The 18411-nt window shown below is 34.4% G+C and overlaps 1 protein-coding gene across 1 annotated transcript in view; it reads left to right on the plus strand.

Annotated features, from left to right (window-relative positions):
* LOC134269364 (uncharacterized) overlaps positions 1-18411 on the plus strand; it is a 50702-nt gene that overhangs the window by 17350 nt on the left and 14941 nt on the right. Inside the window, exons 12-13 of the mRNA XM_062751561.1 lie at positions 8367-8439; positions 9706-9771. Coding sequence (XP_062607545.1) covers positions 8367-8439; positions 9706-9771 — 139 coding nt within the window. The remainder of the gene's footprint in view (positions 1-8366; positions 8440-9705; positions 9772-18411) is intronic.

Below are 18411 nucleotides of genomic sequence, written 5' to 3' on the forward strand. Positions count from 1 at the left end.
GTCAGTTCAGTCACCTGTGATCAGGTGTGACATTGATACAGTCCCCTGTCATTACAGTCACCTGTGACCAGGTGTGACATTGATACAGTCCCCTGTCAGTTCAATCATCTGTGACCTGGTATGACATTGATACAGACTCCTGTCAGTCATCTGTGACCAGGTGTGACATTGATACAGTCCCCTGTCAGTTCAGTCATCTGTGACCAGGTGTGACATTGATACAGTCCCCTGTCAGTTCAGTCATCTGTGACCAGGTGTGACATTGATACAGTCCCCTGTCAGTTCAGTCACCTGTGACCAGGTGTGACATTGATACAGTCCCCTGTCAGTTCAGTCACCAGTGACCAGGTGTGACATTGATACAGTCCCCTGTCAGTTCAGTCATCTGTGACCAGGTGTGACATTGATACAGTCCCCTGTCAGTCATCTGTGACCAGGTGTGACATTGATACAGACCCCTGTCAATAAAGATACCTCACTGCTCAATGGCCCTGAGCACTGAGTGAATATCAATATTTGAAGCCCTTTGGTATAGGTGACATCTCTATAATTAAGTGTGAAAAATTATTGAATAGGATGTAAAACAACCCGAAATTAATCAATCTCAGTAGAAACTCAAGATTTGTTTCTTCATTGTTAATACTCTCAATTACCGGTAAGTATATAATTGTCATTAAACATTTTAACATAAACTTTTCAGTGTGTGGACTTGATAGAAAGAGCTTTAAAATTATTAAATTAACAGAAAAAATAGAGGGATCTTTTGAATTAATTGAACAACTGTTCAGCCAATGACAGTTGTTGATCGAGGTACACAATTTTTTTTTGTCGCTTTTTAGCAATAGGGATGTGGCTCATGGACATCTTGATATATATAAATATTGAAACAAGATAAATCCTAGTCCTGAGCCCTGAGTGTTCCCTACTGTAAGTTGTACTGTAATGACAGGAAGTGACATGAGGGGGAACCGTTTCTAGTAATCCTCACTTAAAACCTGTGCTTCATTAAAATACAATAATGGACTAAATGACAGCATTTATATCAACTAATGTTTTTGATGGATTTGGAAAATCTGGCTTGAGATAAGAAGATGTACAGATTAAGGCTGTCTGTCCCAGTCTGAATTACCTCTGTCAGTCGAAATGAAGATCCAGCCCTCGATCTGCATCTCCAATGGTTCAGTGCATTTGAATAAAAAAAAGAAAAAGTACGAAAAGAGGGGACAAGGGGTCATCTTTCCTGTGATGGCCAACTTTAATAGGGTATATTAATCTGTTTAAAGATAGCATCTAATTCAATATGGGAAATTGGAAATTTTAAATTGAGAAGCAAGTTAATCTGTGTAATACATGCCAATGATGATATCACTCTAGCTGAATTTACAAACTGGGTATTATTTTTTTTTTAATCTCCTTTTTTTCCATGTTCTTTTTCTAACCCTTCTTGAACCTTACATATCAGGGTTCCCAATATTTTTTGTAGATCTTTGATCAAAGCTAGCCTTAAATTCGTCACAAGAATTGAGCCCCTTCTGTAATGAAATGTCTAATTTTCTGAGTATTTGCATGTGTTAATCCTTTCCTGTCTAATATCATGGTACAGCATTTGTTATTATGCTGCAACATGACTTATGTTCTGCGTATCAGAAACAAACCATGTGTGATCTAACATAAAACAGGGGCCTGCCTAGAGCTGGGGGCTAATAGGTACAAACTGATCTGTACGATTATTTAGCAGTGACGTAAAAAGTTGTTGTTTTGCTATTTCCATGCAAGGCCAAATAAAAATCATTTTCAGTTTCCTATGAATCTATAATTATTATCTCACCTGTATTTAAAAGTAATAAAGAGAGATATTTTATATCGAAAAATATAATTTTCAATTTCCTATGAATCTATACTTATAAATTAATGAAATTTCCAAAACGGGTGCACCAGAGTTCTTACTTACTCCTCTAATGATACGCTATATACAAGATGATGGTCATAAATGCTGTATTATATTTGAATTTCACTTGCATATAATTGCCTCCCTTTAACTGTGAGGAATATTTATATATAATTAATTTTATATTGACGTAGTTCTCTAACTATGAGGAATATTTACAGATGTTGATAGACATAGTTTTCTCCCTTTTATTGTGAGGAATATTTACAGATGTTGACAGACATAGTTTTCTCCCTTTAGCTGTGATTATTACCGGTATAATTAAATTATATTTATACAATGTACTGACATAGTTTTCAAACTGCCAGGGTTGAGGAGTATTTACAAACAGTGTATGTTGATAGAGATTGTTCTCTCCCAATTTAATAAACAGTATGGTGTATTTATTTGTTGATGCATAGATCACTTGCACAAAAAAATAAATAAATAACCATTATTTGGCATAAATTTTGATTTTTTTTTTAATTCTAGTTTTAATCAATATATCCTTGATTGGAAACACTCTTAAATAAATAGAGCTGTACTTAACTCATTTTTATAAAATGGAAATATCATTTTGGTAATTTTTTTTTAACTTTGCAGTATAACTATAAAATTGTATGTTTAATTTAATGCTAATGCTTTTGTTTACAGAGCTTTCTAAATTTGAATACTATTAAACCAAAAATTGGGTTTTGTTTGTAGTTAGTATTTATTCAGCATTTACTTAAGGGGCACTTTTCAGTTGAAAGGATCTGTGTGAGAGTGTTATTTTATATAGATGGAAATATTACCGTAACAGGTCTCGAGTGGATTACAAAGTAATTGTTCAATATTAATAACATTAAAATCACGTGAATGGAGGAATCGCAGCACATAAATGGAATAAAGAACAATTTAAACTTAAAGGTTTTGTTGTATTGAACACGATTGTATTTTTTAAATGAAATGGTGTCTGATCGTAAGTCAATAAGAACAGGTGTCCTGTCTACACTGTAGATGACACACTCAGATTAATCAATTAATGACAGTGTCAGGATTCCATCAGGTATATATCTGTCAATCAGAATCAATCGGAGCTCATCATGGAGACTTCACCTGTCTATACATCAGAATGGACTCGATTAATTCATATCCTTGTCACTTCTCTATAATAGAAAGAACTTGGTGTCCTGTCTTATATCAAGAGTTCTGTACAGAGGTACTACAGTCATTGCCAAAAGTCTGATCTGGATAAACCTCTACAGTCATTGCCAAAAGTCTGGTCTGGATAAACCTCTACAGTCATTGCCAAAAGTCTGGTCTGGATAAGACCTCTACAGTCATTGCCAAAAGTCTGGTCTGGATAGACTTCTACAGTCATTGCCAAAAGTGTGATCTGGATAAGATTTCTACAGTCATTGTCAAAAGTCTGGTCGGGATAAGACTTCTTCAGTCATTACCAAAAATGTGATCTGTATAAGATTTCTACAGTTATTGTCAAAAGTCTGGTCGGGATAAGACTTCTTCAGTCATTACCAAAAGTGTGATCTGGATCAGATTTCTACAGTCATTGTCAAAAGTCTGGTCTGGATAAACCGCAACAGTCATTGCCAAAAGTCTGGTCTGGATTGACCTCTACAGCCATATATAAAGTGTAGATCCACCTAACACTGCTATATAAAGTGTAGATCCACCTAACACTGCTATGATATAATAGTTCACAGTGTGTTTTATCCATATTTTCTGACAACTTTGCAATCACAAATAGAATGACATCAGAGCATGCAGTTATAATGCACAAATTATGATAAACAAAGCTCTTGACATTCCACAATATGTTCCTAAATATTCCAGATGTAACAACTAATAGCCAGTTTTATTTTTTTATGTGTACACCCAATAAACGTCTTCTGTTTTTATATGAACTGCTAATTTGAACTGCATATGTGTACAAGTCAAGATTAAAAAAAGGCATCCCTTTATATCTTTGTCATTGAACCTATTGGTAAAGTACTAAACACTTTAAAATCTTAAAATTCCTCGTAATATATGAAGGAGGGCTGGCTATAAGTGTTTATAAGATGACGTACCAAGAGATATTTTCCGTGCGCTTCAGCCAGGGACTGTTGTGAGGGGTATTTGACTCAGGCAGATTTCCCGTTCTCCGTCAGAAAGCTCCATTGTTTCTCCGCGATAAGTGAGGGAGAAGTCATTAACTTCTATGTATTAGATGGGATTTTGAGGGTACTTGAGTTGTGTAACGTGGAATGTGGTCACCGTAGGATTCAACATCCTCCATCGCTATCTCCGTCACTAACTTCCTCATATTTTTTTTAAATGATAAAAAAATCAACAACTGCAATTAAAATTTGACATTTTCTATTTATCTGTCAAAAATACTCCCCTGAAAATGTCATTTCTTTTCTTTCTTTGAGTGTTTTCAAGTAGGAGCTGACTAGATGCCGTCCAAGATAAATGATTATGTATCACATTTCAAGGTCACAGACATGAAAAGGACATATGTCTGCATGACCTTGGCTTTTTTTTCATTCAGAGCAGTTACTTCCAATAATCAACTCAATAGCACTCAGAATTTATTTTCAGAGCAGTTACTTCCAATAATCAACTCAATAGCACTCAGAATTTATTTTCTGAGGGGGGCCCTGTAATAATGTTTCAGTTTCAATAGTTGAATTACAATGAATGGCTTCTTTGTTGGGTTAGAGAACCTCTTGTTATGCAGTGAAATATGTACAAGTGGTTACTACCTATCTTGTTTTGTGTTTTACTTTTATCAGTCTGTCCACATCCTTAGCTCCTAATACACAACTTTAAAGCTAAGAAATTTTAACTATTCCTTTTTTATGCCCCCCTTCGTGGAAGGGAGGGCATATTGCTTTGCTGCTGTCTGTCGATCGGTCTGTCGGTCCATTTAGTTTCCGTTCATTTTCTTCACAACTGTTACACATACTGAAATGAAATTTGGTATACAGGTATATCAGATGAATATCTAGGTCAAGTTCTATTTTGGGTATGATTGCACCATAATTGACAGAGTTATACCCCTTGGACTTAGAAAAATTCCATATTTTGTAGTTTCCGTTCATTTTCTTTGGAGAGGTTGCACATATTGAAATGGAATTTAGTATACAGGTATATCAGATGAATTTCTAGGTCAAGTTCTGTTTTGGATATGATCGCACCATAATTGACAGAGTTATGCCCTTTTGGACTTAAAAAAATTCCAATTTGTGGGGGAGGGGGGCACAAGTGTTTTACAAACATCTCTTGTTTAAGGAGGAATGTCACACCAACTTTTTTTTTATAGATCTCTGAGTCAACCTTTTTAAACAATGGTTTCAGCATTGAAAGGCTTTTTTCATTTTCTTTGAAAAAATACCAAAAAAATAATATAAAATAATTAAGAGCTAATATCGGCCTTTCAATGCTGAAACCATTGTTTAAAAAGGATGGCTCAAAGATCTATGAATTAAAATAAAAAGTTGGTGTGACATTCCACCTAAGTTTTTTGGAAACTGGATATGGTAAGAGTTTTGTCCGAGGTCAAATGTGGTTTGTAAAGGTCAGAGGTTAAATGTCCGCTGCCATTTTGTGAAGGTCAGAGGTTAAGTGTCAAATAGGACTGATGTCTACAAAGGAAATTTTGTTCCTCCTGTGATAAAGAATTAAAGATGTGGGGAATGAGAGTATGCTAGAATTACATTGTCTGTCTGTCTACTTAAAATTACCGGTAAATCCACTCGCATACACGCTACACTAACATCTAACAACATCCCATAAGAGGGTCACGTCAGAAGTCAAATTCTATCAACCAATCAAATCCTCACCTGCAAAATCATTATATATTTGTTGAAACAAATAAGTCTAGAGTTGTTCTAAATTTGACCTCTGACGTGACCCTTTAGTTTATGGGATGTTGTTAGTTATAGTAGCTAGTATGCGAGTGGACCTAACATCTAATTTCAATTACATTGTCTGTCTGTCTGCCTATATATCTTTCTATAAGTGTTAGCTAGGCATCTTATGGTGTATCATCTAACATGGATATTTATTCTACAGCCAGCATTGATATTTTTAGTTCTAAACAGCATTGATATATCTATATATCTACCTAGACAGTTCACCAGACTAAGAGGACACATAATTACGTAACATTTCAGTGCGGCAGATTCTCCTGTCATATTTCCAGGTTCTTTAGTCTTTTTATCTGATCAACTTTTTGTCACTCTGCGGAAATGACTCATAGACTAGATTGTTGTGCAACTTATTGAATTCTGTGTACAGTTAAGGTTCCCAATCGTAGATAAGACAGACTCTTTGAAATGGGGTGTTGATCCAACAACCTCAAATTTAAAGAGTTTGAAACTTCAGATCAGTTTAAGAAAGGGCATTAGAAATCTACTTTCTGTTCAGTTTACGTAATTAAAATTAAGTGCAGTGTTTGCAGTTTACGTAATTTAAAAAAATTAAGTGCAGTGTTTGCTGTCTCGTTCAAATTACTCTCTATAAATCAACTTTTTGTTAACTGTATGAGGCCTAAAGCAAAAAGGTAATCTCTCCCACTCTCTCTCTCTCTCTTCCTCCCTCCCTCTCTCCCTCTCTCTCTCTCCCTCTCGATCGATCGATCGATCGGTCAATGGAAAATATGACAATTGACCCTATATACTGTCTCACTGAAAACAAAATACTGGGAAAGGGAGGAGGGGGGTGGATTCTGTTGTGAAATGCAAAAAAATACAATATTCAGTCTACAGAATGCTGCTCTGAGAATGAAAAAGAAACCTTGAGATACTTCTGTTTTATTGACAATGATCCTGATGTCCTATCACAACCACAGAAACCTCTGTACATAAGTCATTAATTTCTAACCAGCTCGCAGGAAAATAGTTTTGTGGATTATATAAGACAGTAAAATAAGAATTGTTTTCAAACTTTAGAATGAATTCCATCATTGTAATCAGTGTCACTATGTGAATCAGTTAGAACAAGGGAATTAAGTTCAAGTCTGATTTACTGAAAATAAAGTAAACTTAGGTGTCAGGGCTGTGCCATGATTTATCAAAACTCAGATTTCCCAAACTTTTCAGCCCCACCTAGTGAGAGAAACGAATGTGAAAACCGTGTATTATGTAATATTTACATTTGTTTACATTTTTAAATCATCATTTGGCAAATTCATACGTTATCTTGATTTTTGTGGCTGTTTTGTATCAGTTAGCCTGACGTGAGTGGGAGGAGGCCAGTTTTAGTGTTATAAGGGCTCTGTTTCATGTCGATTAGAATTATGACACCATATATTGCATAGTACAGGTAGAGCTATTTAGAAACAAATGAAATAGTAGTAAATAATGCATATTTATAATAAATGAATCAAATTAAGAAAAAATAAAATTAATAAAATATAAGATATATTAATGTTTCTAAATGCAAGATATTTGTAAATTGACTTGTTATGGTCACTAGAATTCCTTTATATTGGACACAGATGGTTCCATCTTGTCACCGGGCTCAGTAAGTAAAATCTGTCGACCTGTCAACTTAGTGAAAGCTCAGCTGAATTAGAAGAATAGAGAGATAATGCATAATATATAGAGAGCACTTAGAAACTGAATTAATTTTCACCTGGAATACATTAAATGACACAATATACAAAAACTTCATTAATGACAGGAAATTATGTGTATTTGTATACTTTTGTGATAACCAAAGTCATTCAATTTGACTGCAAAATTTCAAGAAAATAATTTTTTTATGAATATGAATTGAAAATGTATTTTTTGGGGAGATTTATTTCCTAAATAGCAGGGAGATGGCAGAAAAAAATAATGAAAGTCAAAAATTATTCCGTTTTCATTTCATTAATAATTCATTTAGAGTGAGAGGGTTTTTATATGGTCTGATTAAAATTCAGATTGCCGATGCATTACAATGCTGGGAGGCCATTAGAGCAAAATAACCCGTGCATTTCAGGTAGTTAAGGTGTGTTAAAACACAATGGCTATATTTACCATACTTCAGCATACATACAAATCAGCACATCTCCATTTGCATAATGCAGATATTACCAAACCCAAGATTCATTCACAAAAACTTTCAATTTGTATAATAAAAACCCATGGACATTTAAACTGGCTGACTGACTTGGATGCGTTTTTTATTGCAGTCTTTTCAGTGGAGTGAAATGAGTTATTATAGGTGGTGTGTTGATTGATAATTTATCTGCCTACAGCAGACAATCGCTGGGTCCTGTCCAGTAGTTTATGTTCTCACCACCATTCACCAAGTCTCCCCTCAGCCAAGACGGGGGTAGAGTTCTCAGGCTCCCACACAGTTTTACGAGGGAATCTCTCTCTTTTTATGCCCATGCCTGGATTTTTATGACAATCCTGTTAGTTTTCTGAGATTGATTCACATGCATCTTTCTCTCTCTTTTCAGGTCCACAATGTGAACTTTGCCTTTGAGCTGATGCAGGATTCAGGACTGGCCAAACCCAAGGCCAGACCAGAAGGTAACAGGCTTCATCATACCTCAACATACCTCCTCATACCTTCCTTATACCTTCCTCATCATACCTCATCAAACCGGCCTCAGCATTCAACCAACAACTCTTAATCTACAAAAAATTGAATACCAGATTCCCATCCCAACCAAATTATGAATTTTATTGTACTCTTTAAATGCACAATTATTTCATGCCAATTATAAATCATTTGAAGCCAATTGTTATACTAAAGATTTGACTTTGAAAATTTCAGTCTACCTGAGCAGTACATACAGCCTTAGGGCTTACTGCTGGTATGACTGGACTACAAGGGATGCTTATCCCCCCCAGGTACCTGATCCCACCTCCTTAATTTCCAGGGGGGCATGTTCTATGCCATGTTCACATTTTTTTTTCTTATCTATTTTAAGATCAATTGATTTATATTCAGCTTTTTTTTTTCATTTGTCCAGGACGCTCACACTTTTACATTGTTAATACTAAATTAAAACCATTTTATAATATTATTTAATGCATGTTATATTAAAGTATTCCTCACTTCTTTTTATACCAAGCCCATTTTCAACCTATTTTGAAAACAAAATTTAACATTTTGATGATTTGAACAAATTGACTGAATTTTTTTTTTTTTTAAGTTTTCCCTTATTTTTAACTTTTATGAATTTCAGCGATAATATTCAAATTAATACGGTAAATGTTCACATACTTTAAAAATACAATTAATGATGTGATCAGAAATAAACGAGCCTGGGTTGCTTCTACAGACAGACAAGATTGAAGCAATCAGGCAGAACTACATTTTGTCGATGACAATTATTTTAAAAATCGTGATATTGTCTTTTGTGTTATTGCACTTGAAAAAGGTTCCCAACAATAGATGTATATCTTAAAAAGATAATGAAAAATTGATAAATCATAAATGTGTTCCTATATAAAAGTTCAACAAATCTATTTTGATCATTTGATTATGTTTGAAATTTTATAAATTGAGATGAGGTACTGATCAATCTTTATGTGGGTGGTGAAATGTTGTGTACCGCATCCTCACGGGGGATTTTACTCTACAACAGTGATCCTATCTTAATAATGTTTAAGAAAATAAAACAGAATTTTGTGATTTGATCAGTCTTTACATTAGATGATGTACTGAAATTAAAACTCCTATTCCTCAGAATCTATCTAATTTTATGGAGAATTACAGTGATGTTTTAGATAACAAATACGGTATGTACTACAAGATGTTTAAAACTGATTTCTAATTTTGTTTTGCAGATGTTGTCAACCAGGACTTGAAGTCCACGCTTAGAGTCTTGTACAACATTTTTACCAAATACAAGGGTCAAGGTCTGTAACCATGGAAACCGTAACCAATGACAATCAGGATGCTATAAATACTCAAAAAAGTCATACGCAGCAGCCAGAAAAATCAGCTTGCAGAAGTGAACCATTCAATGTGGGAATCTTGTTTTTGACAGTTGTCTGTACACAGAATTTTTTTTATGTAAATTAGGTGATTGAGATATTTGAACTTTGAATGATTCTGTAATTTTTAAAAGGAGATTGTACCCCTCGTAAGTTTCCAGAAGAAAACAGCTGGATAATGTAGACTGGGGGTTATTTATAGCTGTTAGGTGAAGCAGGATGAAACCACTGATAGGCATTATACCAAAAATTAAGTTTATAAAATGCATTGATTAGAATTTTTAACTCTCTGCAAACATATGCTGTAACGACTATAGGTATATTACAGGCCCTGACATTTATATGTAAATATCAGGCAGGGCACTTCCGGACATATGAATGAAATGAAAAGTTTCTAAAATTTCATTCAAGTAAATTTTGAAATAATCCACTGTATTTTATTTATATCATACATTACATCACAATAATTTTTGACAAAATCATAGTTTACTGTATATGAATTTTTTCTCCAAATGAATGTAAAAATTATACCTACCTTACATTAATTAAACTAAATACTTTAAGCAAATAGAACAATATCTAGAAGATTTTGACATCATGGTTAATGGATTCATATATTTGTACAAACATTATAACAGGGTCAGTTGTGTGATTGAATTATAATAGATTGACTTGCTTAATCCAGGTCAAGTGGGTGCTTTACCCTCGATAAAATAACTGAACTCCATTTCAAAAAAAAGTCAAATGAATCATTGTTAATGAATCTTTGTACACTATGTTATAATAATGCTTACAATCTGCTCACCCCTTGTCCTCCAAATCCCCCCCCCCCACCCCTAAAAAAAAATATACAGAAGATCTTTTTGGCCCCAGTTTTCAACCCTTGCTTTTCTAAAGTGTGGAATACCATGTAGTAAAAAAAAACCCCACTCCATCCCCCTAAAATCCTAACTTGATTATTTTTACTTGCCTAAAAATATTGTTTTTTAGTATCCTGAGTGGAATTCTTAGATCCCCCATAGATTTCATTTATTAGATCCCCTTTATCTGGTTTGATCTGCACTTGAAGTTTGTTTCAGATCTACCTATGTTAGTGTGTATTATATTATCCTATGTATTTGTTCTTTTGTGTTTTGTATATTTTACTTGAAGGATTTTTAATAACAAAAAATAGAAGCCAAATTTACTGTTGCTGAAATCACAGACAAAATGTGCCAAGAAACTGAAAATGCATATAAACAAACGAAGCTTTGTTAATTTCTGAGGAATCGTAACAATTACAGGAGGCATTTATACGACAGAGTTCCCACATTTCCTTATAACTGCCAGTCATTGTTTACCATATTGTTCTGTTAATGTTACTGTAGTTAGGTCTGTTTACACATCATGCTGCAGTTTGGTGCCTCCTAGTACATTGCCGTAATTAAGTTAGTTTTACTTTAATCATTTTATCAAGTGCGTTTTCTAATCCTGTCTAAATGCTGCCAATTTTTAAACGTGGCTGCAAGTTAAGTTCCTGTTATAAGTTAATTTCTATTTTCAATTACTGCAATTGCAGAAAAATAGCTGTTATAGCTCCTAGCTGAAATGAATCACACAGTTATTGTAAATGACATGGCATTACAAATGTGGCAGACATCTCTTTAAAATGGCTGCGTGATGTGAAGATTATCGTTAACTCTTTTCCCCCTAATGCATTACATCCTTTACCCCCTGATGCCACCATTTGACGCTATGCCCCATTTCCCTGATGCCACCATTTGACGCATACACACAACAACCCTAAATTAGCTCGGTGATTTCCCCTGTTTCTAAATAAATTCAGCTCTAAATGATAGCCAATCATGTGTATTACACATTAGGTAATGTTACTTTAATTAGTGAAGTCACAGCTTGGTGTGAATTCACTTGAGATTTACCTGTGTGAAAACAATGGCACCCAGTCTGTTTACAAGAAGATATTGGGCCTTGTCACAAGCAAAATTCAGCCTTAATATTGCATTTTATGTAACATACCTTGGATTGTATTAGCATTCACAATGTTTTTACATCAGTTCTAAAGTTGAATTCAATAGAAATAAAATTTTACAATGAAAATTAGAGGAAGAACATCATAGAATCTTTAACAAGAACAACAATGGCTGCCACAGATTTCCCATGCTTTTTATGAGTACTAAATAATCTACTTTCAGCATTTTTTTCATCAGGGCATTGGTTTAGATAAAAACATGTATTAATTTATTTTCCCCAAGACTTTTGCAAGAAGTGGTCAACTAAATATATAAAATATTTATAAACATGCCTGCTTGAAATGATTGTGAAGTTTAGTTGGCTCAATTCTAAGATAATTACCTATTATTATTAATCTATCTTAATTAATATTAATTAAACAAAAAAATAATGAGCCTTTTAATTGGTTTGGTGTTATATTTAAAGTTTACTGGTATATTTTATAGAAAATTTCTCTCATAGAAGGGATAATATGAAGATTAGTAGTGAAAAATTCATTTTACCTGGTTTCACCTATATATTGTTAATTGTAGATTAATTATTCTTAAAAAATTATATGACAATATTAAAGTTCAATCCATTCCCCAAACATTGATATATAATATGTGACACTTTGATGATGTTTAGGTACTTAATTAGCATGTTCTAAATGTAATGGTCAGTCAATTCAAGTCAGTCAAAATGGCTTCAGGGGGCAGCCAGATAAACACTCTAGGGAAATAGCAAGTGCGTCAAATGGTGGCAACAGGGGGAAAAGAGTTAATGATTAATGCAGTGATTTCCATACACATGTATTTTATCAAATTTTTCTTTGGTATATCAGTTCCCTGGGTAGATGTGTGGGATGCAAGAAGCAAAATTACATCAAGTGCACACACAAAGAATCTGCCACCTTAAGTGCACACATAAAGTATCTGCCACCTTAAGTAAGTTGTGCTGTAACTTTAAGCACATGCAATATCGACCCAAGTTTTTGGACACACCAGTGTTTACCGAGTAACAATGTTCGACCAGTATTTTTGTCTGTAAAATGCAGTAAGGAGGAAAATTATGTTAGAGTAGATGTAGAGTGCAAAAGGACTTAAACTTCAGGATATTGTTCCTCATTCTTTAAAAGAAAAAAAATTAATTTTTACTGGCATCGAAATATTGTTTGCACATCATTTTGATTTTTTCTAAGATTTTTTTTCTTTTAGAATGTTACACCATGATAAGATGTTCAAAAAATGGAATTTTTCGGTCAATATTTGCTATTTGACTTGATTACGTATTCATCACATGTGTTTTGATTTGATATGTGTCAAACATTGACTTTTGTTTTTGTATTATTAATGGTGCTACTGTAACCTTATTTAAATAGTCTTTCAAAGCCAAGTGTAGATCATGTATATTAATAAAAGCAAATAATAAAGTCACAGCGTTTCCTATTTTATCATGTTCTGAACGTTAAATGTGGAAGTTTGTTGAGGCATACAAACCATCATGTTGGTATTTTTTGTGTTACCTCAACAGCATTTGAATTCATGATTATACCACGGAAACATACTGAAATATAGGAAGCAGGTTTGAACAAGAGTTTTCTGCCCGTGGTGGATGATTTTACATAGGGAGCAATTATCTTATTTATTAGCTAAAATTGGTTTTTTTTTATTTTTCAAGAAATAAATTATTTATGTAGAATTCAATGCATTTTCTTAAGGGGATCCATCCTTGAACCCGGTATCTGAAAAAAAAAAAAAAGAAAGAAATCTAGAGTCAAAGTCAGAAAAGAAACAAGAATACTACAGTGGAAAGTTATGGAAGTCAGAGTTACCATTGGTGGATAAAAAATTTTCGTTTTGTTTTGTGGTTTTTTTTTTTTTGGGGGGGGGGGGGTGTTAGGGGCCCATGCATTCCCCATCCCTGAAAAAAAGGACGATAATTTTTTATTCAGATGTATAAGTATTTATTAGGGATGACTTGATTCCTTTCCCAGCCGCTATTGCGTGGATCCGCTCCTGTATTGCCACAGTCAGTATACAACTACCTCATATTGTTCTTGTTATTGCATCTGTCCACAGAGACGTGTCTTTAACACATGGTTTCATTTTACAGCATAACGTTTCGAAGGCGATCGCAATATTAAAGAAAATGGAAGAAGATTTATTTATAAGAATAATTATTTAATAAATTATTTTATTCAGATTATATCGTGCTTTTAATTTTACCGACAACCCCCCCCTTCCCATTAAAAAAAAAACTCGCATAATACAGAAGCAGGTCAGTGCTCTTTCTCAGTTAATTCCTAGCACGAAGAAACCAATTCCATTATGCCCCTCTGTACTTTTGGGGGAGACGTTCGTTCTAGGAATGACTGACATGCAGATTTTTTTGCCGGTGAAGGATAAACGCCACATTAACGGGCGGGGGGTGGCTCTCTTTCCCTCGGTGTTTTCGGCTAGTTAATTAAAACAGGGGGAATCTGATCCGAAGAATGCGTGTAATTCCTCCAATCATCATTAGAGCCCCGTCAGAGCTGGCCAAGAATCCACGGAACATTAATTTCAAAGATAAACTCCTCTCAAACAAAGCTTAGAACTCGTCATCTTGTGTGTAGTTTCCTTACTGAAAATATTATTGTAGACTTCCCTGTACAAACGGGAGGGTGATAAGGACAGCCTCTCAGGGTTTGTTTTGTGGAGGAGGGTGTGAAGTATAGGGCTCTGGTTCTCTGCCCGTGTTGTTCTAATGTGGATCTCGTATATCACATTGTCCCCGAATTCGCAGTAGCAGTGCTCCTACTTAGTTTTGTACAAGCTGACTTGCACCATTTCGAAATTTTTGTACACCCCCCCCCCCTTCTAGCCACAAAAATTTTTATTTTCGCAAATATATTTTAATGCTCAATGAAATCCGGATTATCGTGATATCTGGCGGCATTTTGACATAAGATTTGATTTATATCCCCGGGATGCTCTGAACTTGAATTGACAATCTGTCAATGGTTGTTATATGTGGCCTTTCTGGTAGAGAAGCCGTTTGAAGTGTGAGATGGCTGGTGTTCCCAATAGCCAGAGGTTCCCAGATCTTGTTAAAAAGTGACGGACGATCTGAAATGCTGACAGGAAAATATTGACTGTTGTTGTGTGATATCACTGCACGATCTTCCATCAGACTGCGTACGTAATCGTGGTAATCTGCGGTTAATGTTGTAAATTATATGCAACCATTTTTCTGTAATAAATATGAAAATTAATTCAACAAAGAACCCACCCACCTCCACCCCTCTTCCCCCTCCCCCTCACACACACTGCACACAACACACACTGGATTTCGTGTCCCAGGTCCTTGACTGATTACACATATTTTTACAATATATAGTGCTTTATAAATGTAGTTAACACATTGATTAGTTTCAAGTTACACATATATAATATGTATCAATGAAGCGATTTTCTAAAGATAAAATTTAATTACAGTACATTTTTAAACAAAGCTGCTTGTGCTAACCATTTTCAGTATGTTTTCGCCAAATGTTTATAAAAATAATAATATAATCAAAGACAGATCATTTTTTTCTATGTCAAGGCAAAGCTGACCGTGACCGAAAAATTGAAGACAAGAAAAGGAAGATCTCTATATGCTTTTATATTAATATCTCCGTCATCAGTTCACAGTGCTGGTTTAAAATTTTGATTTTTTTTTCTTTTCACGCATAATACTCTGTGTTCGTGTTTATGTCAAACTGTCAATTATTTTTGTTCGATCTTACGGTGCACCAAACCTTCTTATCTCAAGTTTTAATTCCAATAAAAATTAAATTAAAGAAAGTACAAAACATGCTTTGTGAATGGCTGGTCAGTTTATTCAAAAGGTAATTCCTTTATTATTTTAACTCCTACAGGTTTGTTCTTTAAGTCTAGATAATAAATACAGTTTAAACTTTTAAATGGACAGTACTTATATTTAGTTAACAATGAAAAGTTTTGATATTTCCCTAGTGTTAATTCTTTAATATCACACCAAAGAAGATTGGAAATGTGCTCGTAATTCAATAAAACCGTATTAATTGCTTTTAACTGTTGTCCTTTTTTAAGATTATTCCGTCAGAACTTAAATATAAACTCGTGTACTTTCACCTATGTATATTTTGTTGATAAATTTCCTTCATCTACCCCCATTTCCTGCTCTCCTTTGAGAAGTTCAAGTTGATGGGGAGAATTAAAATGATCCGCCTTCAAATTCTCCGACAACTTGAGACCCCACCCCCCTCTACACAAACATCATATTACTACAGGCACGTCGCACGCCGTGTCCTTTCCATCCAAAATGGTATACACTTCGCAAAACTAAAATAGAAACCAAGCATTATTTTTATTTGTACGAGTTTGTCATTAGATATAAGAGGAGTCAAAGTATGTAAATTGGAACCTCACAAGGTTTTTCAATCAATAGAATTTTCCTCTTTATACTTCATCTCAACAAAACAAAACAAACTAAAAGAAAACTTTTAAATATGCATTTCAATTTCCCGCGTTTGAGTACTAATTACCTGTTACGCAGGAAAACAAAAGCCCCCGCTTCAAGTGTCCAAGCACGAATGCCTTTACCTTTGGGAGAATCTGAAATCACGTGCTCGCTGTACACGGAGAAACCTGAAATCTGATATATATCCTAAATTGGTATTATTTTTAAAATGTTATATCGGGTACAATGTTTTTATGAATAAAATGGGTTATTTTATGAAATAGATATGTTTGTAATATATATTTCATGTTTTGTAAACAATCTCTGATCCTTTTTTCGTACTGCCCGTCTAAGCTCCGCCCATGCGCAAGGTGAATGCGCAGTAAGTCAGTACGTTGTCCAGATTCTTTGTGCCATTCCTCGCATACCTCGAAGTGAGTCTTTTTTGAGTTTTTAATTTTAATTTTTTCAAATAAGTTCTTAACAACATCTGGATTAAACTTTAAAAGGTAAGTGTATGCTTGTTACAGTGAATTTTCTGTCATATTCGGCCGAGAACCTCCGGTCTATGCGCGGCATGGCTGAAATGTCGTGAAAAGCTTGGCATCTCTGGAATAGTTGTCATACTTCTTCGCATAACTTCCGGCCTCTATAAAGTTCACCTGAGATGTCTTGGCACTTTCCAAAGAATCGGTTGAATTGGATAGTCAGATATATTGCGATGTTTATGGAATATTTTACTCAAAATTTGAATATTCGGGAGAACGAACGTGACCCAAATCTGAAAGGTAGAGTCCCGTGAACGACTCAAATGGCCGACCGCTGAATGCAGATCAGGAGGTGTAGCAATGGAGGTATGCCAGTCGGGCCGACAAGTCGGTGTGCAGGAATTCAGAGCAGGACTTTGTAAAGCCGTTTTATTCTCTTATTCCATTTTCATAGGAGATACTTTCTGTCCATATGCTGATGTTTTAGTTATGGATTGCGATCAGCTGATTAATCAAGGTGTTTTGAATTTGTTATGACATTTTGTCTCTGTGTTTACAATGGTCGCATGTTTGTGAGGCGTATTATGACAACTGTCCTGCAGAAACATGATTTGGGATATGATCTTTTCTATCTAATAAAGGATCTAGGTTTTCTCCAGCAGAGGTTTTATTTTACCGTACCTGTTTTTAGAGGGACAAAAAATTGAGTAAATGAGATAACAGAATTGTTTCGACTTCATACAGCATATGAGTTATGAATGTGAATGTATGATTTTTTTTTACATCATGTATACATGCGTTCATGTTGGAGGGTACAGGGAAAACAGAGGAAAAATGTGTTTTATAACGTACTTGACAAAATACGGGGCAGAGACACTTGAAATCTGGAGAGGTTTTGAGATTGGTATGTCCGGTTTATAGTAAAGCAATGAATAGCACACTGTGTACACTGAAAATTGTGTGTCACCTTACATTTTGCTTGTTAAAACAAAACAGTTGTTAAGGGAATACATTTTGATTTTTTTTTTAAATAAATTTTAAAACCCCAAACTTGAAATCAATTATTTATTGTCTTCTGCAAAACTTCATTTTACATTGAGATGAACGGTTTTGTCATTTACTTTTAACTTGGTTTTGTTTGTTATTTTAAATCTTTTCTGTTAATTATAGAACTTAAGAAGATGATGTAATGGGCCATTTAACTTAGACATTAATTTTGTTTAAATGGATTCAAGACAAATACTCCCCTCACAAACCTAATTGTATAATTGTTTTGTTAATGACCACCTAATTATTTACTAAACAAAGCAGTGAAGCAAGGACTTTTTGATCAATGATTTGTTTTTACAGATAACATAGGGGTCACACGAGTAAACCTCAAGTTCTTTTGTGTGGGGACATCTTGATAAATCTCCAAACCGTCACAGGTGTACAGTAAAATGAAAAAAAATATATATTACACTATTCTCATATCAAGGTCTACCCATTTTCCAAGACAGTGAATAATTAATTTAACTTTTTAGCAGAGAAAACATAAGTTGAAAAATTGCATGGAAAAATCACATTAGGCTTTACATGAGCTACCTATTATATACTGTCATTTTTTGCATGC

This window comes from Saccostrea cucullata, unplaced genomic scaffold, assembly GCF_032062105.1.
Source record: "Saccostrea cucullata isolate Sc308-1 unplaced genomic scaffold, CSIRO_AGI_Scuc_v1 ctg939, whole genome shotgun sequence".
NCBI lineage: Eukaryota > Metazoa > Mollusca > Bivalvia > Ostreida > Ostreidae > Saccostrea > Saccostrea cuccullata.